Source organism: Aotus nancymaae, unplaced genomic scaffold (genome assembly GCF_030222135.1).
Source record: "Aotus nancymaae isolate 86718 unplaced genomic scaffold, 86718_ANA_hifiasm-v0.15.2.pri h1tg000099l, whole genome shotgun sequence".
Taxonomy (NCBI): domain Eukaryota; kingdom Metazoa; phylum Chordata; class Mammalia; order Primates; family Aotidae; genus Aotus; species Aotus nancymaae.
Genome location: NW_026988514.1, coordinates 9,299,375 through 9,320,711, shown reverse-complemented (window position 1 = coordinate 9,320,711; position 21,337 = coordinate 9,299,375). Strand labels below are relative to the sequence as shown.

General features: G+C 47.7%; 1 protein-coding gene across 1 annotated transcript in view; it reads left to right on the top strand.

Annotated features, from left to right (window-relative positions):
- The first annotated feature begins 4,777 nt into the window (after window positions 1-4,777).
- LOC135271962 (WASH complex subunit 2-like) overlaps window positions 4,778-21,337 on the top strand; it is a 95,181-nt gene continuing 78,621 nt past the window's right edge. The window contains exons 1-4 of the mRNA XM_064370083.1: window positions 4,778-4,882; window positions 6,829-6,979; window positions 15,575-15,649; window positions 17,664-17,698. Coding sequence (XP_064226153.1) covers window positions 15,577-15,649; window positions 17,664-17,698 — 108 coding nt within the window. The 5' untranslated portion in view covers window positions 4,778-4,882; window positions 6,829-6,979; window positions 15,575-15,576. The remainder of the gene's footprint in view (window positions 4,883-6,828; window positions 6,980-15,574; window positions 15,650-17,663; window positions 17,699-21,337) is intronic.

Sequence of the window (21,337 nt, the reverse complement as noted above, 5' to 3'; positions counted from 1 at the left end):
GAATGTCTATTTCTAGGTCCTTGAGGAATTGCCACACTGTCTTCCACAATGGTTGAACTAGTTTACACTCCCACCAACAGCGTAAAGGTGTTCTATATCTCCACATCCTCTCCAGCGTCTGTTGTCTCCAGATTTTGTAATGACCGCCATTCTAACTGACGTGAGATGGTCCCGCAATGTGGTTTCGGTTTGCATTTCTCTAATGACCAGTGATGATGAGCACTTTTTCATATGTTTGTTGGCCTCATATATGCCTTCTTTTGAAAAGTGTCTGTTCGTATCTTTCTACCACTTTTGCTTTTTTCTCGTAAATCTGTTTCAGTTAGTTCTTTGTAGATTCTGGCTATTAGCCCTTTGTCAGATGGGTAGATTGCAAAATTTTGTCCCATTCTGTTGGTTGCTGGTTCACTCTGTTGATTGTTTCTTTTGCTGTACAGGAGCTCTGGAGTTTAATTAGGTCCCAGTTGTGTATTTTGGCTTTTGTTGCCAGCGATTTTGGTGTTTTAGTCATGAAGTCCTTGCCTATGTTACATATATTCCTTTTCATCTCCTTCCATTTCATTTTTCTTTCTTTTTTTTCTTTTTCTTTTTTTCTTTTTCGTGAGACAGAATCTTGCTCTGTTGCCTAGGCTGGCGCGCAGTGGCACAATCTCGGCTCACTGCAACCTTTGCCTCCTGGATTCAAGCACTTTTCTGTCTTTGCTTCCTGAGTAGCTGGAATTACAGGTGCCCACCACCACTCCTAGCTAATGTCTTGTATTTGGGAAGTAATTAGGTCAAGAGAGCATGAACCTACAGATTAGTGCCTTATAGAAGGGCTGGGGGAACTAGCTGCGATCACGAGTGAGAGTCACTTCGCCAGTCTTTGTTGTTGACTCTTAGAAGGTGTCTGCATATCCCGGATATTAATCCTTATGAGATACACTGTTTGCAGATATTTTCTCCCATATTGTGGGCTGCCTCTTTATTCCGTTGATTCTGCCCAAAACTTCTCTTTACTCGTAGAGCAAAGGTTGTGTCTCTCTAAGCCAAGTTTGTTCCCTTTGCTTCTCTCCATGGAAACAACAGTATTATCATTCTACTCGTGTATTCAGAGAACTCCTATTCACTCTTCAAAATCCACCTCAACAGTCCTCAACTCAGGAGAGCCTTGTCTGTCAGGCCCCTCCTCCCCCAAAACTAATTAAATAAAACATTTAAGTAAAATGTAGGCAACCCCTTTGCCCAGTGTCAGACTCTGTGCCTGAGTGAGCTTCTCTGCTTGTCCTTTCATGCTCTTGTAATTCTTTTTTTGTGTGTTTGTTTGAGATGGAGTCTTGCTCTGTTGCCAGGCTGGAGTGCAGTGGTGAGATCTCGGCTCACTGCAACCTCTGCCTCCTGGGTTCAAGCGATTCTGCTGCCTGAGCCTGCCACCATGACCCACTAATTTTTTTGTGTCTGTAGTAGAGATGGGGTTTCACTGTGTTAGCCAAGATGGTCTCTATCTCCTGACCTCGTGATCTGCCTGCCTCAGCCTCCCAAAGTGCTGGGATTACAGGCTTGAGTCACCTCGCCCAGCCTCTCTTTTATTTTTAAGATGGAGTCTTGCTCTTTCACCCATGCTTGAATGCAGTGGCATGATCTCAGCTCACTGCAATCTCCAACTCCCAGGTTCAAGTCATTCTCCTGCCTCAACCTCCCTAGTAGCTGGGGTACAGGTATGCACCACCACGCCAAGCTAATTTTTGGTGTTTTTAATAGAGACAGGTTTTTACCATGTTGGCCAGGCTGGTCTCAAACTCCTGACCTCAAGTGATTCACCCGCTTTGGCCTCCCAAGGTACTGGGATTATAGGCATGAACCACCGCACCCAACCTGGTCCTGTAATTCTCTCTGGGCACCCTGGCCCTGCGAGCTGCAGGAGGGCAGTTGGGGCCAGGCCCCGAGCAGCCCCCTGGTAGGTGTTGAGTGAATGAGTAGGGGTGGGGGGGGGGGGGGAGGCTGGGGAAGGTACCCAGGATGTGTTCCTCCCACCCCCCAGCCTTGTCAGGCCTCCAGCTCCTGCTGAGCTCTTGCATGGTGGCCCTTTCCCACTTACAGCTCACTGCCTTGGACTAGGTCCCAGCCGATGGCCTGGCAGAACTGTCCTCTCTCTGTTCTTACCCAGTACGACCTAGATGGGAGCCAGTAAGCACATGGAATGAGCATAGCCCTGAGGGGTCAAAAGTGTGTGAGGAAGAAAGGGAGGGAGGGAGGGAGGAAAGGAGGGAATGGAGGGAAGGAAGCACAGGAGGGAAAGAGGGAGGCAGGGAGGCAGGGAGGAAGGGAGGGAGGGAGGAAGGGGGCAGTGAATGACTGCGCATACAAAGGAGTGAGTGAATGAATGCCCAAACCAAGAAATGAGTGAATGAATGCACACACAGAGGAATGAATGAATACACATAAAGGAATGCATGCACACAACAAAGAGTGAATGAATGAATGCTCACAAATGAATGAATGAGTGAATGTACTCACCAAGGATTTAGTAAATGAACGCACATACAAAGGAATGAGTCAATGTATGAATATGCCACTTGTGGGGTGTGAAAAAGGCCTGAAGAGACCCTCAGATGAGAGGCCCCCACATGTGCCTTTGCTGCTGAGGGACCTGGACATGCCGGTGCCTGGGAGAAGGGCTTGTGCTTGGGGTGAATTGGCTCACCGGTGACTCATCAAGTGTCACAAGTAACCCTGAGCAGCAGGCTTCCCCTCCCGAGCCTTAGCCCCACCAGATGTAACATGGGTTAGAAGAACGACCTCATGGCGCTTTTCTGAAAATTCAGTGGATGAAACTTGGTGGCTCACACCTGTAATCCCAGCACTTTGGGAGGCCAAGGCGATTAGATCACTTGAGCCCAGGAGTTTGAGACTAGCCTGGGAAACAGTGAGACCCTGTTTTGTTAAAAAAACAAAAATGAAAATTCAATGGGGTGATGGGTGTGCCAGTTCTAGAGCTGTGACATTTGTTTATTTGGTTCAACCCAAGCCACTTCAAACAACTGAGCCTCCCCAGCCGGTGGGCCAGGCCTCTCAGTGCCACTCTGGCCGAGGCCGTGTGTGTGTGTGTGTGTGTGTGTGTGTGTGTGTGTGTGTGTGTGTCCTTCCTTTAACTGTCCTCATTCTTTCCATCGTGTGTGTGTGTGTGTGTGTGTGTGTGTGTTGCTCTCTCATACACACATACTTGTCGAATTTGCATGCTCTGACACAGACACACAGTCATACTTCCTTTTTAAAAGCTTTTATTTTTAAAGGCACGATCTTGCTCCGTCGCCCAGGCTGGAGTGCAATGGCACAATCGCAGATCACTGCGATGAACGCCTTCCGGGTTCAGGGAATCAGTGGAGGCGGCGGCGCCCGCCCGCCCCGCCCCGCCCCGCCCCGCCCCGCCCGGAAGTAGAGGAGGCGGCGCCCGACCGGAGGGAGTCAGCGGAGGTGGTGTCCCGGCCCGGCCCGGCCCGGCCCGTCCGGAGGGAGTCAGCGGAGGCGGCGACCCGACCCGACCCGACCGCAAGGAGTCAGCGGAGGCGGCGGCGGCCCGGCCCGGCCCGGCCCGGCCCGGCCCGGCCCGGCCCGGCCGGAGGGAGTCACCGGAGGCGGCAGCCTTGCCCGACCCGGCCGGAGGGAGTCACCGGAGGCGGCAGCCTTGCCCGACCCGGCCGGAGGGAGTCACCGGAGGCGGCAACCCGACCCGACCGGAAGGAGTCAGCGGAGGCGGCAGTCCGGCCCGGCCCGGCCCGGCCGGAGGGAGTCAGCGGAGGCGGCAGCCCGGCCTGGCCAGAAGTAGTCAGCAGAGGCCGCGGCGCGGTCAGAGCGAGTTTCTTTGCAGAAGCCGTGGTGGCTTCCACGTGATGGTTGAGGACTACACACATCTCTGCGGTAAGTGGCGGGGACTTGTACCCCACCGGGAATCCTCCCGACCTCCCTGCTCCTTCTCCGCGGCTCCGTGCTTTCCAGTCCTGACTTCTTTGTGGGCATTTGGGCCCCAGTCGTCCGTGTGGGGGCGGTTGTAGGGTACTGGCTGTGACAGCGTCCACAACCCTGCCGGGAAGGCTGTGTCCATGCATCCTAGACCTGCATCCAGTGTCTAGGAGTGCACAGGCCCTGAGCCATGGTGAAGTCTGGGACCTGGATCCCTCCGAGCCCCACGGCCCTCTGAGCTGGAGTATCCTACCTACAGTGTATGAGTTCCTTTTTTCTAAAACCACACCTGCATTCCTCCTCTTTTTTTTTTTTTTTTTTTTTTTTAAGAGACTGAGTCTGGCTCTTGTCACCCAGGCCGGAGTGCAGTGCCGCAATCTCAGCTCACTGAAAGCTTCACCTCCCGGGTTCAGGCAGTTCTGTCTCAGCCTCCTGAGTAGCTGGGACTACAGACACCCACCACGATGACGCCTGGCTACTATTTGTGTTTTTAGTAGAGGTGGGGTTTCACCATATTGGTCAGGCTGGTTTCAAACTCCTGACCTCAGATAATCCGCCCAACTAGACCTCCCAAAGTGCTGGGATCACAGGCGTGAGCCACCTTGCCGGGCGAATTACGTTTTCCTAATGAATAGCTCATTTTGAGGACGTAATCTCTTACCTGTTTTTCGATTTTATGTCTGCAGGATTGCCTGGTCAGGTTCTAGATTGGATTTTTCTGCTACTTGGTAGTGTTTTTCTGTGTGTGTGTACACGTTGGTCTCACCGTTTCAGATCCTTCTGAGTACGTGGGCCTACCTGCTCCGAGCCGGCTTAGAGTTGAAGGAGTAGTAGCTGCCCATGCTGGAGGCTGGAGCCTGGAGTCTGCAGTATCCCCTCGCCTCGCCTCGCTGTTGCGGTTGCGGTTGGTGGCGGTGACGGAGACTACAGCGCAGCTGGAAAGGTAAAAAGATGGTGGGATAGGTTCGCCGTCCTGGCCCGCACAGCCTGAGGCATGGGGGACGGCTTGCGGGTGCCCTGCCATGGGCAGTGGGCACTATCCAGGGTGTCGCTGCTGGTGTTGCGGGGGCTGGTTGGGGGGTTATTTGAGGCGCCACTGCCCGCATAGGGGAGAGGGTTGGGGGCCCTTTCCTGGGATGTGCTGCCCATTGCTGGGGGCTGGGGTGGGGCCTGTCCCAAGCGGTACTGTCAGCAGCAATGGGGTATCTTGTGGGCCCTGTCCAGGGATGTACTGCCCTAGGTAGGGGGTGAGTTGGAGGAGCTATCAGGTGCTGCAATGCCCTCGTCTGGGATGGGTTGGTGGCACTGTGGGGTGCAACACTGCCAGCGGTGAGGGATGGGTTGGGGGTGTTATCAGGTGTTACATTGCCCCCAGTGGGTGGGGGGTGTGCTATCCAGGACATCGTTGCCTGTGTCTGGGAGCTGTTTGGGGGCACCATCCAAGGCTGCATTGCCCACACGGGGAGCAGGTTGGGGGCACTATCCGGGGCCGCAGTGCTGGCGGTGGAGGATGGGTTAGGGTTCCGGTGGGGTGGAGGGGTGGTGTTAAAGGCGCCATGGGGACTACACTGAGACAGAGGTTGGGGGGCTTGTTGGGAGAGCTACACAGGGTTGGACTGCCTGTGGAGGGGGGTAGAGGGTTGGTGGGGGAACTGTGGGGGCCGGATACACAGCCCGAGTGGTGGAGAGGCGGCGGGTGGGTCAGGTGCTCCCAGGGATCTGCACTGCCTGGCAAAGAGTGGGTGAGTGTGCTATTTCAGGCTGCGTGGGTTGTGACAGGGGCAGGTTGGGTGCACTGTCGGGCTACCTGAGCTATCCATGGTGGTACTTCCCAAGGTGGAGAGGGAGTTTGGAGTGCTGTCTGTGGCTGCACTGCCCAAGGCAGGGGGTTGGTTGGGGGCTCTATCCAGGGCCGCACTGGTCCCGACGGGGAGTGAGTTAGGGCACCCACTGTTCAGGGTTGCAGTGCCCGCAGTGGGGGGTGGTTTGGGTGCCATATGGGGGCATCACTGCCTGCGGTGGGGGTCTGCTTGGGGACCCTATCTGTGGCTACACTGCCCACCCCAGGGAGCCTGTTGGGGCGCTCTCCCGGGCTGTGCTGCCCGTGGCAGGGGGTTGGTTTGCGGGTGCCATCGAGTGCTGCAGTGTCTAAGGCAGGGGCGGGGGCAGGTTAGGGGCTGCCATCGTGTGCTACACTGCTGGTGGTGGGGGATGGGGTGTTGGCACTGTCTTGGGGCTACACTGCTGGTGGTGGGGGATGGGGTTTTGACACTATCCTGGGGCTACGCTGCCGGTGGCAGCGGATTAGGGGCTCTGTCGGAAGCTGCACTACCAGTGGCAGGCGATGGAGGTTTCGGTGACAGCGGTGGTCTCTGAGAGAGGAGTGGTCCTGCTCTCCCCGGACTCTCAACTCTAAAGGACCATCTCCTCCCGCGGGGCGGGCACATGTTTCTGTGAAAATCCTGATCACAGCAGGGCACCCAGACCCATCATGGTTCCCAGGCCTGAGCCCTCACATTCTGTGCTGCAGAGCCTGCCAGGGATGCCCAGGCATGCAGTAGCAGACACCATGGGGTGACAGGGCCCTGTGGGTGGAGGTCTCAGGAGTGGGAACCGGCACATTGGTGGGGAGGGCTGGCTGGGTCTGAGTTTCTGCTGCTCCTGCTTCCCGAGCACAGCCTGGGTGGTCCCGGTGGTTCCTGTGGAGCGGGAAGCCCAGGCCCCATCGTGTCTCCAGTCTCCACTCCCTAGCCAGTTTGGGCCAAAAGGAGATGCTGTGGACTGTGGAGGGTGGGTGTGAGTGCCTTCACTGAAACTGGCCCGTGCCACCCAGTGGCCAGCAGGACAAGGTGGGGGTCTAACGCTACCACTCTCCGTGTCCCGTTCTAGGCTTTTCTGGCTTTGCCCGCCCAGCTGCTCCATGCCAGGAGAAGGCAGATCCATCTGCTGCATGCTGGAGGCTGGAGCCTGGAGCCTGTGGCACCACGGCTCGCCTCGCTGCGGTGGGTGGCAGCGACGGAGACTGCAGAGCGCCGGAGAGGTAGGAGCGTGGCTGGCTGCCACCGGGGCAGGGACAGGGGTGCAGAGGTGGCCAGGTGGCAGCCTCTGAGGCGGCCTCAGTCCCCGGGTCTCCCCCTGCTGGTTACTGCAGGCAGAGCTGGGGCTGCCACCGCTTCTGCCGCGTCGTGTGCAGGTGGCAGCTACGGTTGAGCCCGTGGCAGAGGGTGGCAGTGCCTGTTCCCGCCCTCCTCCTTTTCCTTTTCGACCCTGGTTCAGGGTGCTGGTCACAGGTGCTGCGTACCCTACAGCCACTGAGATGGGGCTGGATGCCAGTTCCAGTCCTCCTCCTGCTTCGAGGCCTGATTTAGGCACCGCAGCAGGGTCTGGCCCTTGGGTCCGCGTTGCTGCTGGAGGCGGGCAGGATCCTGGGTTGCCACCACACTGCTGAATGCCATCTATAAGTGGCAGGTGCAGCAGAACGCACGGGAGGCTGCAGGGCTGGTCTCAGACAGCCTGGGGGTCGCCCAAGGCACCTCCCCCTAACCCTACGACCCGTGCATCCTTGGCCCAAGCCCAGAGTGTGGGGTCGCGGGCTCTGGGCCCACTGCAGCACCCACGATGAGGCTGAGCACCGGTTTCCATCACCTTGCAGCTGTGCCGCCGACAACCTAGATTAGGCGCCGTGGTGACATCCGGTCCCGGGTTTCCTGCTGCTGGTGGGGGAGGACAGGGCCAGGGGTTGCCACCGATAGTGACTTGCGCCGTCTCCAGGTGGGAGCTGTAGCTGAGCCCCTGGCAGATTCTGGCAGGGCTGCTCCCCGAGGGCGTTGAGGGCCGTGGAGTGTACCGCGCCATCCCCCACCCTAGGGTCCACTTTTCCTTGGGCCTGGCCCAGAGCACAGGTTTGCAGGCGCTGGGCACTGTAGTAGACACAGAGTTGTGACTGAGCACCTCCTGCCCTCCTGCATCTGCGGGCTGACTGTGGCAGTATCTGTTCCTGGGTTCCATGCTACTGGGGCCAGTGTCCAGGGATGCCACCGCTGCTGCCCCATGGCATGTGTAGGCTGCTGCGGCAGCTGATCCCAGAGCAGAGGCTGTCAGAGCTGGTCCCAGATAGCCTGAAGGTCGCCTAGTGCACCAGCCAAAGGGTCCGTTCTTTCTTGGCCCACGCCCAGAGTGAGGATTGCAGGCTCTGGGCACTGCACCACTGGCATGGGGAGACGAGTGGAGGGGGCTCCCTTACCTGCTCCACACAAAGCCCAAGTTGTCAGGAGTCAGCTCTCTCTCCAGCATGCCCCAGTCTCATCCTTGGTTAGCCCAGAGCACAGAGAGGCCCACTCAGTCCTGGCTCCATATCTTGTGCCAGGCAGGCACAGAGGCACAGAGCCCGACAGCCTCAGCAGCTTTGTCTGCGGCTGGGCGCCTCATCTTGACCATCTGCCCAGGCGGGCACAGCCTCCAGCATTGCTTCCCAGACAGCTCCAGGGTGCTTCCTCCCTGGCCCCTTCTTCCGGTTCCCAGACCCAACAGCAAACCACCCCCACCCCAGGCAGCACATCTGTTGCCCGTGGGGCACTTACTGCTTGGCCTCCCAAAGTGCTGGGATTACAGGTGTGAGCCACTGCGCCCAGCCTGTGGGAACTGTTTTAAATGTTGGCCGAGAAGAGGAAACCTTGAAAAGTGGCAGGGAAACAGCATTTCCTGACCGCACGCCCCACACCAGCCAGCTATCAAAAGCTCCGCTAGGAAAACATATTCAGAGAGGTCTGGTAACTTACCTCAGGTCACACAGCAGGTGAGAGGCAGAGTGGTAGGCGAACCCAGGCCTGCTGGGCTAGTTTCTCCCCCCGTCACGTGGCCCTGGGCCACCTCTCAGGCACAGCAGAAACCCACCCAGGAAGACAAACCTCGAAGGCTTTCCAAACTTGAAAGTTTGGGAAGTCGGGAAATCTCTCGTGCAAGGCTGAGACCTTTGACGCCCCTGGGGGAGTGGACTTAGGGGAACTGGGCCGTGCGTGTGAACGCTAGGCTGATGAAATTTACCTCCATTCATACGTTGGAGTGTTGGGGAGGTCCCTCCACACACACGTCGTCGTCATCACAGCTCCCATAGCCCGGGTCCCCCTCTGCACACCCCACAGAGGGACCTGAGGTGATGGCTTTGGCCTTGTGATCGTTGGTGCTGTTGAACTTGTGGCCCTGAGGCTGGCCGCCTCGTGGAGGTCTGACTGGGATCATAGCAGCTGACTGGTCCCCAAGGCCCGGGGAAGTTTCCAAAGCAGCTTTCTGACCTAGCTTGGAATGGGGAGGTTGGCTTCTAAGCTTCACTGTCTCAGATCATTAGAAATGGAATTTTTACTTCGGTAGCTTCTCGTGACGTATGGAGGGTTTTTCTTTGCACTGAGGATTCAGCTTTCAATTCTGGCCCTGAGCTGCCTTGGGGCCCGGGGAGTAAGGACAGCCCCTACCTCCTCGTGCAGAAGCCCCCTTGACCCTTTCATTCAGAGTTCCCCACACACCTCTGGGCTTCTGTCTAGCATACAGAGCTATAGCTTTGATTGCATGTTGATCCATCTCAAGTCAGACTCCGGGGGGTGGGGGGCACAGCCAGGCCATGGATGCTGAACAGACCCCCAAGGGAAGCCCAGGCTGGACACGGGACCAGTGCAACCACAGCATGTTGTGGTGGGGACCCCTGCAGTGCGCAAACAACGTGACTGTGGGGTGCGCCTCAGGCAGAGCTGGGATTCCCACCCAGTCCCTGCACCTCCCAAGCCCCAGCCCCCAGCTTCAGGCTGCACACTGTCCCTTCCCAGACCCACGCTGTCTCACAGCACGTCTCTGTCATGTGCATTTGTCTCTGGAACTGCCCCCAGGAGCATAAAGCCCTCTCCAGCCCTAGACCCTGTGCTTGGGAAGGCAGAGGCGGGCGTCTGCTCAGAGATTTTGTGTTTTCAAAATCTCTGGTTACTTGGGTTTCTAACCCTTCCCCTCAACTATGTAGATGGTATTCTAGTGTTTCCCTGAATTTTCTATCACAGAGGAAAAGCCAGGGTCAGTCTGATTTGCATTCATTTCTAGGTACTTGTCTCAGATCCTGGAATGGTTTAAAGTTTTCCAGCATTTCAATACATATTCTGCCAGGATATGTCTATGTGAGGATTTCTTTTTATAGAACATGATTTTTTTAAAGGTCAAGAAAAAGTGTTCTCTTTGTTGTTGTTGTTGTTGTTGTTGTTGTTGTTGTTGTTGTTTTTCATTAGCTTGTTGTTCTACTCTATTCTGAAAATTTTATTATATTAATATTGGAGTTTTAAAATTGGGTTTCACAGAGCTCTCCTTCTCATCACTTTGATTCAGTTATCCTTTTCCTCTATGTTCTTGGAGAACTTCTCCAACGTAGTCTTGAAATCACTGATTTGATTTTCTTTTTTTTTGCAGTATCAGTCTTGCTGATAACTATCTTCATGTGGATACTTAAATGCTTTTTGATTCCTTGCAAATCTTTTTTTTTTTTTTTTTTTTTTTAAATTGTACTTTAGGTTCTGGGTTACATTTGCAGGTCATGCAGGATTGTTGCATAGGTACACACATGGGAATGTGGTTTGCTGCCTCCATCTCCCCGTCACCCACATCTGGCATTTCTCCCCATGTTACCCCTCCCCAACCTCCCCACCGTCCCCCACTGTCCCTCCCTCGGCCCTTGCAACAGACCCCAGTGTGTGATGTTCCCCTCCCTGTGTCCACGTGTTCTCATTGTTCAACGCCTGCCTATGAGTGAGAGCGTGTGGTGTTTGATTTTCTGTTCTTGTGTCAGTTTGCTGAGAATGCTGGTTTCCAGATTCATCCACGTCCCTACAAACGACATGAACCCATCGTTTCTTAGGGCTGCATGGTATTCCATGGTGCATATGTGCCGTATTTTCCTTGTCCGGTCTATCGTCGATGGGCATTTGGGTCGGTTCCGGGTCTTTGCTATCGTAAACAGCGCCGTTATGAACGTACGTGTGCGTGTGTCCTTCTAATAGAGTGATTTATAATCCTTTGGGTATATTACCCAGTATTGGGATTGCTGGATCAAATGGAATGTCTATTTCTAGGTCCTTGAGGAATTGCCACACTGTCTTCCACAATGGTTGAACTAGTTTACACTCCCACCAACAGCGTAAAGGTGTTCTATATCTCCACATCCTCTCCAGCGTCTGTTGTCTCCAGATTTTGTAATGACCGCCATTCTAACTGACGTGAGATGGTCCCGCAATGTGGTTTCGGTTTGCATTTCTCTAATGACCAGTGATGATGAGCACTTTTTCATATGTTTGTTGGCCTCATATATGCCTTCTTTTGAAAAGTGTCTGTTCGTATCTTTCTACCACTTTTGCTTTTTTCTCGTAAATCTGTTTCAGTTAGTTCTCATTGAGATTTGAGACTGTTTAATACATACGGTGTCTGGCATGTAGAAGGGACTTCATCGGTGTTGAATGAAGAAGTGGCATTTTAAAATTCACATTAAAAAAAGTTTTTTTAAAAAAATATGCCAATCTATAATGTCACTTCCCCTCCAACCTTGACTTCTACCTGTTCTTTCTGATATGATTTGGTCATGTCCCCACCTAAGTCTCATCTTGAATTGTAATCCCCATAATCCCCACATGTTGAGGGAGAGACTCAGTGGGTGGTAATTGGATCATGGGGGCAGTTTCCTCAATGCTATTCTTGTGATAGTCAGTTCTCCTGAGATCTGATGGTTTTATATGTGTTTGACAGTTGCTCCTTTACACACACTCTGTGGCCTGCTGCCATGTAAGAAGTGACGGCTTCCCCTTTTGCTATGATTGTAAGTTTCCTGAGGCCTCCACAGCCATGTGGAATGTGTCAATTAAACTTCTTTCCTTTATAAATTACCCAACCTCAGGTATTTCTTTATAGCAGTGTCAACATGAAGCAATCCACTTTCTGATAATCACACTTGAGGAATTGGGGAATTCATACTACCTTGGATTAAATAATGGCCCCAGCCTGAGAGTCATGTAACATTGGGGAGATAACTTACCTTCTCCATCTCAATGTCTTCTCTAAAATCTGTGAGATTGTTTCTGAGGGCTAAATGAGCATAGCCCTCTTGGAACACTGTCAGGCACATACTGCTTGCCAGATGTCGAGTATTCATCTTTATTGAGTTAGGACTGTGGTACCCCACTTTATGGCTCTTGATTTTGTCTAACAAAATCATACTTAGAGCTTTGTTAGTAAAAGAAAATCTGAAAGTCCCTACGTGGAAGGAAGAAACGGGGGGAAAAAAGGGAGTTGGTAAGTTTCAGCATTTCAGAAGGTTTCTATTTTATGGAGAAGGAGGTGGAGGCAGGATAGGTCCCAAGGTGTCATTCAAGACACACAGCCATAACTCTTTAGTGAGAGTAGAGCTAGGGCCCCAGGTATTGCTGTGATCAAGTTGCAGACAAAAACTACCACTCTTTGGAAGACAGGAGAGGAGTATTTCATTACAAACGCAGTGAACAATTCAGTTGTATCTACATTCAGTTAGCAAATAAAAGTTATTCAACTTGGTTGCTAATGGGACCCACTCTACTAACTGAGACTTTGTATAGAACTCATAGGGTAAGATGGCTTCCAGTAATGAACCACCCTGTGCTTTTCTTAGGACTAAAAAGCTCAGGAAACTGGTGATGAATGAAAACCTTAGTCCCACTGGCACTGCATGAGGAGCCAGGAGAGCAGCAGCATCATAAACCACAGGGTGGGGCAGCCCAGGCTGCGGGGGAGGGGCGGAATCCAGGGTGGGGCATTGTGAGTTATGGGGCGGGGCATTCTGAGGCCAGTGGGCCAGTGGGCTTCAGTCTGTAGGTGACTGCAGAAGGAGGAGGAGCTCCTTTTGTACTGTCTTGAGGCAGTTGTTGTGTCTCCCAGCGCTCGTTGGGTTGACAACCTATTAAATAAGTCGGCTGTTCTTCACTCTCCCAAGCAAGTCAACTCAAGGGAGGCGGCAGGGTGCGGGCCTTGGCCCGAGCCCCGGCTGGGGCTGGGGCTGGGGCTGGGGCTGAGCTGTGGGGTGGGCAGGCGAGCAGCGGTGATACCATCTCTGCCAAGTGCAGCATAACCTCGGCCTAGGGCAGCGGGAGTGCGTGGCCAACACTGTGAGCAGAGGCACAGGTGGCGGCAGACAGTCCAATGGGGTGCATACTGACCTGTTGTGTGTGCCCCAAGGCCAGCCCTGAGTTGGAACAGCATGAGGGGTCAGGGTGTCCCCCTCAATCTGAGGTCTGTGAGGCATCAGCTGAGGACACAATAGCAGCAGCGCCCATGGCTGCTGTTGAAGAGCCTGCTGAATTGATTGTTGAAGCTGATGTAGGACTTCACGTCCACCACATCCGTGACCGAGAGATGCCTGAAGGTAAGGAGGTGACGGTGCCATCTGCCCTGGCCACACCGCTGGCTGCTGCTGTCCCCAAGGTTCCCTGGGGGACATCCCGAACCTCAGGCTCCTTTTTACCTGTAACCAGCTTTTCCAGGGCTGGCCAGGAGCAAAGGCTGGCTCTGCCTTGCATTCCCATTCCCACCGCTCAGTCTTTCTCCACGGAGTCCAGTCAATTTCTTTTCTCCTCCCCTCCCAAACACCCAGTTCTTGCTCCCTCATCTCATTCTCTCAGGCTGGCATGGGACCTTTTATTTATGGCTCGTCTTGTCGGTAGCTCTATTTATTATTCTGTGGGACTTTGTTGAGGCTTCTTTGGAATATTCTCTTCCCTTTTTCAATACAAACTTAAATATTCCAACTTTCCAGTATCCATCCCATTCTTTCTTTGTACCTATCCAGATGGTACCTAAGTGAAGGAACCAGCTAAGTGCCTAATTATTTCCTGTGTTAAAGTAGCTAAATCTGAAGACAATTCATACTGAAATATTTGGGGATTTCTTATTTAAAATCAGAACGAAGGTTGCCATGGGAGAGATAATAGGGTATTCTCAATGGGTTGCTTTAAGTCATCTTAATAGGCACTGTTTCTTCTAACTGTAATTTGAACACAAAAGGAAAGAAAATGGAAGGTGCTTAAAATAATTGTGAAAGGTATGAAATGTCATGGACAGGGTTACAAAAAAATGGATATTTTCCCCCCCAAAGTACTTTACCCATGAAGCTCTGATTACTTTAAAATTCTTACTTTAACACAGAATGTATCTCTAGATTTATTCTGGTGACTTAACAGACTTTATTTACCTTCTTGTTCTAAAAGAGAGGTAGGGGATGGTTCGTGGTCAAAACTTTCAAAAGACATGAACTGTAAAGGTAGACTTTTAATGTGTAAGATACTAAGATTGAAGGTTAAAATGCCAGACCTTGCCTGTGTAAGAGTGTCTGTTGCCATGGCTTCCCCTTTGTCCTTCCCTCTCCTGACAATAGCATGTTGTTCAAAGATAAGAAACTAAAGCTCAAGAAGCTGGAAGTCATCATCCTCAGCAAACTAACACAGGAACAAAAAGCAAACACCGCATGTTCTCTCTCATAAGTAGGAGTTGAACAGTGAGATCACATGGACACAGGGAGGGGAACATCACACACTGGGACCCTTCAGGGGCCAGGGGGTAAGGGGACAGAGAGCATTAGGACAAATACGTAATGCATGTGGGATTTGAAATCTCGATGATGCGTTTATAGGTGCAGCAAACCACCATGGCACATGTGTAGGTATGTAACAGACCTGCACGTTCTGCACATGTTTCTCAGAACTTAAAAAACAAAAAAACAAAAAAAATTTAGTTGGGCTCTTAATTTTTTTCGGAGGTAGGATAATTAAGACTCATGATGAGTGTGACTTTGTAACCTGGAGTACTATACTCACTTTTCAAGATGTTTAAGGATTTAGAATAAACAGATATGTGAGTTGATTATATTTTTATACACAAAATATGTCAGTACTTGTGTAAACTTATACTCTGGTTGCTGGTGTAAGGAAAGCCTGTGAGTGATTTTACATACCAGTTCATAGACTGGTAGTGTTGGATGAGAGCCCAAAAAAGGCTCTTTATTGTCATTCTTTAGGATTACAACACAGTTTATGTATGTCTCATTTATCCCTTTCCAATCCAAAGGCCTGTGTATGTTCTCCCTATATATTGCTAATGAAGACTTAGAGATCTTACACTACTGTGGAAGATAGCTACTCAATGGAACTAAGGTTCTATGTCCTCAGAGTGACATGGAAGTGACAGATATGCTAAATTTACTTTTTTTTTAAATGTTTGAGCTCCAGAATAAATAATATATTTTGCCTATAAAATAGACCTGTCTTTAAAACGTACGGCCATCTTGTTTTTTCTATGTAGTTGATTTTACACAACTCAAAGGAAACATTTACCTCTTTCTTTCTTTCTTTCGGAGGGTCTCACTATGTTACTCACGCTAGCCACAAATTCCTGACCTAGCCTTAAGGGATTTTCCCATCTCAGCCCTACAGACATGGGCCATCTTGCCTGGCTCCATCTTATGTCTACATATTCATTTCAGTGGATAAGAATAAAGGTAGAGGTAGTGAAATGGCCTACATACAGCAGTCGAAGAAATGAGTTGATAAACTGTTAAAAGTGATCACGTCTTTTTTCTTTTCTCCCTCTATAGGTATGGATTTGGAGCCCAACCCTTCTGACGATCCAGAGACAAGCACAATATTCCTGAGAAAATCTCGAACAGATGGTGAGACACCATTGTGTTTTCCACCAAGAAAAAGAGTGAAAACACTTCTTATTTGATCAAATGTATTGTAGAAAGTATTTTAGAAAAACTCACATTGGTTTAAATTTTTCAATTTTTCACATATTCACTTGTCTTGTCTTATTTTACCATGTGATATACTTTAATTGTTATTGTGTTAGTGAAAACATGTAAACTTTTTATTTGTACAGTTTACCATCTTTTTATCAACACCATTTGTCATGTGATGGAGGAGTTGTAGATTTATCTTTATTTAATAATTCTTTGTCCCTTTTCCCTTGCTCCAGAGAGTACATTTTAAAGTTGACTGATAGAACTTAGGCTTCACCTTGGTTTCCATTTAAACAAATTTAAAAAAAAGAAATAGTTGTTCATCAACAAGGATTGAATCTGTGATTTTGGCCTCCTCTTCCACAGTCCTCCGACCACATGCATTTATCACATCCAAGTTTATGCTAATCAAAACTTCTATTAACCTTTTAATTTGATGTAATGTAAATTTAAACATGCCCTACTCCTGCTTATTTTCCTCAGTGTTATGTTAAATCCTTGTTTGTTTGCTAAAAAGCCATACACAGCCAAGTTTTCCTGTTGATTTAAGCAGCAAGAATACAAGTGAGGATCTATAATCGTATGTGAAGTGATGCAGCACAGTAAAATAATGGGAGTTTGTAACCTTTGTTTCTTGTAGTTTGAGTAGACTTTGCCTGTCTTGAGTCAGTTATTTCTGTCTAGAATTTGTGTTCATTTATGCATTGCTATAAAGAGATACCTAAGGCTGAGTCTTTTATAACAAAAAGAGGTTTAATTGGCTCATAGATCTTCAGGCTGTACAAGCATGGCTTCAGCATTTGCTTCTGGTAGGGTCCTCCGCAAGCTTACCATCATGATGGTAGGCAAAGGGGAAGCAGGTGGTTCCACACTGTGAGAGGGTGGGGCGGGGGTAGGGGGAAGGTGCCACGCTCTTTTGAACTACCAGAACGAGAATTCGCTTATTACCATGGGGATGGCACCAAGCCATTCATAAGGAATCCACCATGACCCAAATGCCTCCCACTAGGCCTTGTCTCCAACATTCAGGATCACGTTTTAACATGAGATTTGGAGGGGGAAATATCCAAACCATATCAGAATTGTTTCCCCAGTTCCTTCTAGAGCCATGGGCTTCTCACACGTAGAGAGCATGGAAGCAGTTAAAAAAAAAAAAAAAAAAAAAGCTACTGTGTGTCCCTCACTGTTCAGTGATAGCAATGTTTGCCTACAAGGCCCTTTTAGCTTTAAAGGCAGAGGCAGTGTAGGAAACAAAGCATGGCCTAGGTCACTCTTGGAGCTTTTGTTATTCTGGCCTTTTTTTTAGGGAAAAAAAATGACTTTTTGTGCTGCAGACACCATGTTCAATGAGGTTTATATACTCATTTTAAAATCTAAACTTAAAAAGGTTACTTTCCTGTTGTGTAAAGACTCTTTTTTGGTTTTGTTTTGTTTTTAGTGACATATTAGTAGGTGACCACTAAGTGTGGTTCAAAATGCTTACTGGGATTCTGGTGCATCTAGAGATAGGTGCCTGGCCAGGAAGTAGTTCCTAGAGCTGTTAGCTCTTAAATTCTGGTAAAAAAGTAAGCTATGTGTAAATACAGAATGAGAAAATGCTAATGGATCATGGCTCATATATGCAACAGTTAAACTTTTTTATTAGCTAATTTTTTCATCTGGCCTCATTTTTTGGCCCTTTCCTTTTGTATACAAGGTTTCTTTCATTTGTATATAATAGAAACAAAAAGTAAACTAGTCCAAAAAGTGAAACAAAGTTTTTATATTTTGCTTTATGAGATGTATCATGCCAGCTAATTTAAATATGAATTGTTGAAATAATTTTTTAAAATTGAATTTGTTCCCATGTTATTTAGGAGTAATCAATAAGACGTTAACAACTAGTTTTATTTTATGGTATTTGTATTAGAAGTGACCAGTTTGTTTGTTCTTTTTTCTTTCTTAGTAGAAGAAATAAGAAAAGGCAACTATACAAAGCATGTAAGTAAACAGTCAAAAAGTTAAAAAACTGATAGTTTGACATAAAAGTATGTCTCTCTTAATTACTTTAAATTATAATGAGGACCCCATGCTGATAGCATGGACTTTTTTGTGGCTTTTCTAAATCTGTTACATTTTCCTAAGTATCAAATGTATTCAGAAAAGTCTTCAGCTTAGTGTGTCCACCTTTTAAGAATGTCTGACATTTAAGTTAAATTTCAATAGTCTGATTGTGGTATAAAGATCTGCCTTAAATATTGAGTCATATTTTTAATTTAGCTAAGTTAATTGTCAGCACTGTCTTTTAGTTAATTGTAAGCACTGTGTATTGACTTTCTGCCATAGCAGATGCAAGCATAGCTTCCTCACTACACCATGACCTTATTTTTCTCCCTCTGTTTCTTCCAATTGTAGCACACTTTTCCATTAAATCTAATATTTACATGATTATGACTATGCAAATATTATTCAGTGCTAAGTCATACGGTGTTGTCATTGTGCCTCTGCATTACATATTCCTTCATTTTTTCTCTGAACCAGTTCTGAAATCTGAGCACTTCTGCACTTCTTCTGGATCATCTTTCTTCCTAGCCTGTGTTACTTTACCCAGCCAAATGCAGTAAGTAGCCCCTGGCTGGTCTGTTTGCTTTCAAAACCATTATTTTTAGCATGAAACTAATTTTCTGACTATTCGTTTGCCTGTTTTCTAACAGCCATTTTCCCCATCAAGTGTTGTAGCATCTATCATGTGCCTTTCCAACTATTTTCCATCTGCTAAAATGTATCTGTTCCATTTTTCGTTGTTGTGGGGGTGGGGTGACAACTTACTTTGGCCTTTTGTCATCGTAATTCAATATACAGTGCTCGATGTTTGCTTTTCTGATTCTTTCTGTGACATCTCCTTAAAGTCTTTTGGGATCCTCTCATAACTGCTGTCTTGTGTGGGATCACCTGTGTCCTAGATTCTGTGTTTCCTTCAGTCCTGTTATCCTGGGTGGAGATGTTGAGAGATCTGCCCAGACTTAAAATCCCTCTTTTTTGATAGAGAGTAAACCTCTAGGTTGAATCTAAATTTTATGATTCTGAAGATATTCTACAATGTGCTCGCTTTACAATGTTGTTCTTACAATGGTGCCATTGTGTGATACATTGTTTGTAGTTGGCTTTTATATATCTGTAGAAACTTTTTTAGGAGCTTCTATCTCTCTGAGATTCTGAAACTTTGTAACAACAGCTCAGTGGGACTCTTTACATTTTATTGAGGCTACTAAGTCTGCAGACTGTCTGTGCTTGATAATTTGTTTTACTTTCTCTGTTACTTTATTTCTGATAGTCTTGTTATTCGTACACTAGGCTGCTTAGACCAGTATACCTGCATTGGTTTTTAATTTTTCCCCTTCTGTTTTTCAGTTTACCTTATTATTATAGATGAAGTTTTTTTCATGAATGCCCAGAGTCTTAGAAATATTTTAAGTTAGTTAAGATTTATTTATTTTTAGCCTGGTCAACATAGCGAGACCTCATCTCTACAAAAAGGTGAAATAACAAATTAGCCAGGTATGGTGGCATGTGCCTTCAGTTTTGCCTACTCAGGAGGCTAAGGTAGAGGATTGCTTGAGCTCAGGAGATTGAGGCTGCAGTTAACGATCATTGCACCACTGCCCTCCAGCCTGGGCCAACAAAGTGAGACCCTGACTCAGAAAAAGGAAAAATGTTATTCTTAGAAAACATATCTAAAATTTGTCCTGCCAGAAAGGAGAGAGAAAAACATAAACTTTAGTTTTCATTTTATTTTATGTTTGCTGGCAAAAATGCTGTCGTTGATTTATTTACATATTTTTATTCTATAGGTTTTGGGGGGAACAGGTGGTTATATGAGTAAATTCTTTAGTGGTGATTTGGGACATTTTGATGTACCCATCACTTGAGCAGCATCCACTGAAGCCAGTTTGTAGTCTTTTATCCCTCATTCCACTGCCATTCTTTCCACTGTGTCCCCAGAGTCCATTGTATCATTCTTATGCCTTTGCATCTTCGTAGCTTAGCTCCCAGGTATGAATGAAAACATACAGTGTTTAGTTTCCCATTCCTGAGTTGCTTCACTTAGAATAATGTCTCCAGTTCCATCCAGGTTGCTGGGAATGCCCCTAATTTATTCCTTATCATGGCTGAGTGGTGTTCTATGATATATACATGTGTATGTGTGTGTGTATATATATATGTGTGTGTGTTTCTATATATATACACACACACATTATACATAGACATATGACAGTTTCTTTATCCACTCATTGATTGATGGGCATTTGGGCTGCTTCCATATTTTTATACTTGCAAATTGTATTGCTGCAAACATACATGTGCAAGGATTGTTTTTGTATAATGCCTTTTTTTCCTCTGGGTAGATATCCAGTAGCAGGATTGCGGGATTGCATGGTGTTTCTACTTTTAATTGTTTAAGGAATCTCCACACTGCTTTCCATCGTGGTTGTACTAGTTTCCATTGTTACCAGCAGTGTAGAGAAGTGTTTTCTTTTCACTGCATCCACACCAACATCTATTATTTTTGTATTTTTTGATTATGGCCATTCTTGCAGGAGTAAGGTAGTATGACATTGTGGTTTTGATTTTCGTTTTCCTGATCATTCATGATGTTGAGCATGTTTTCATATGTTGGTTGGCCATTGGTATATCTTCTTTTGAGAATTGTCTATTTATGTCCGCCTACTTTTTGATGGGATTTTTTTTTTCTCTTGTCCATTTGTTTTTTTTTTTTTTTTAGATTCTGTGTATTAGTCCTTCATCAGATGTAGAGATTGTGAAGGTTTTCTCCCATTCTGTGGTTGTCTGTTTGCTCTGCTGATTGTTCCTTTTCCTGTACAGAAGCTTTTTCGTTAAGTCTCACCTGCTTAATCTTTGTTTTTGTTGCATTTGCTTTTGGGTTCTTGGCTATGAAGTCTTTGCCTAAGTCAGTGTCTAGAAGGGTTTATCAAATGGTATCTTCTAGAATTTTTATGGTTTATGGTTGTAGATTTATATCCTTGATCCATCTTGAGTTGATCTTTGTATACGTGAGCATTGAGGATCCAGTTTCATTTTCCTGCATGTAGCTTGCCAATGATTCCAGGCATTAAACCGTATATGGTTTAATTTTTCACATTATGTTTTAGTTGGCTATAGGTATTTGGGTCTATTTCTGGGTTCTCTATTCTGTATCATTGGTGTGTTTGCCTATTTTTATACCAGTACCATGCTGTTTTGGTGACTGTGGCCTTATAGTATAGTTTGAAGTCAGGTAACGTGATGGCTCTAGATTTGTTGGCTTTGCTTAGTATTGTTTTGACTAAGTAGGGTCTTGGTTTGTTCCATATGAATTTTAGGATTATTATTATTATTTTTTTTCTGTGAAGAATGATAATGGCATTTTGTTAGGAATTACATTGAATTTTTAGATTGCTTTTGGCAGTGTGGTCATTTTTACAATATTTATTTAAGCCATTCATGAGTGTGGGATGTCTTTCTATTTGTTTGTGTTATCCATGATTTCATTCAGCTATGTTTTATAGTTCCCATTGGCATATCAAAAAGGCATTTCATACCAGGGATACAGGGATGGTTTAACATATGGAAGTCAATAAA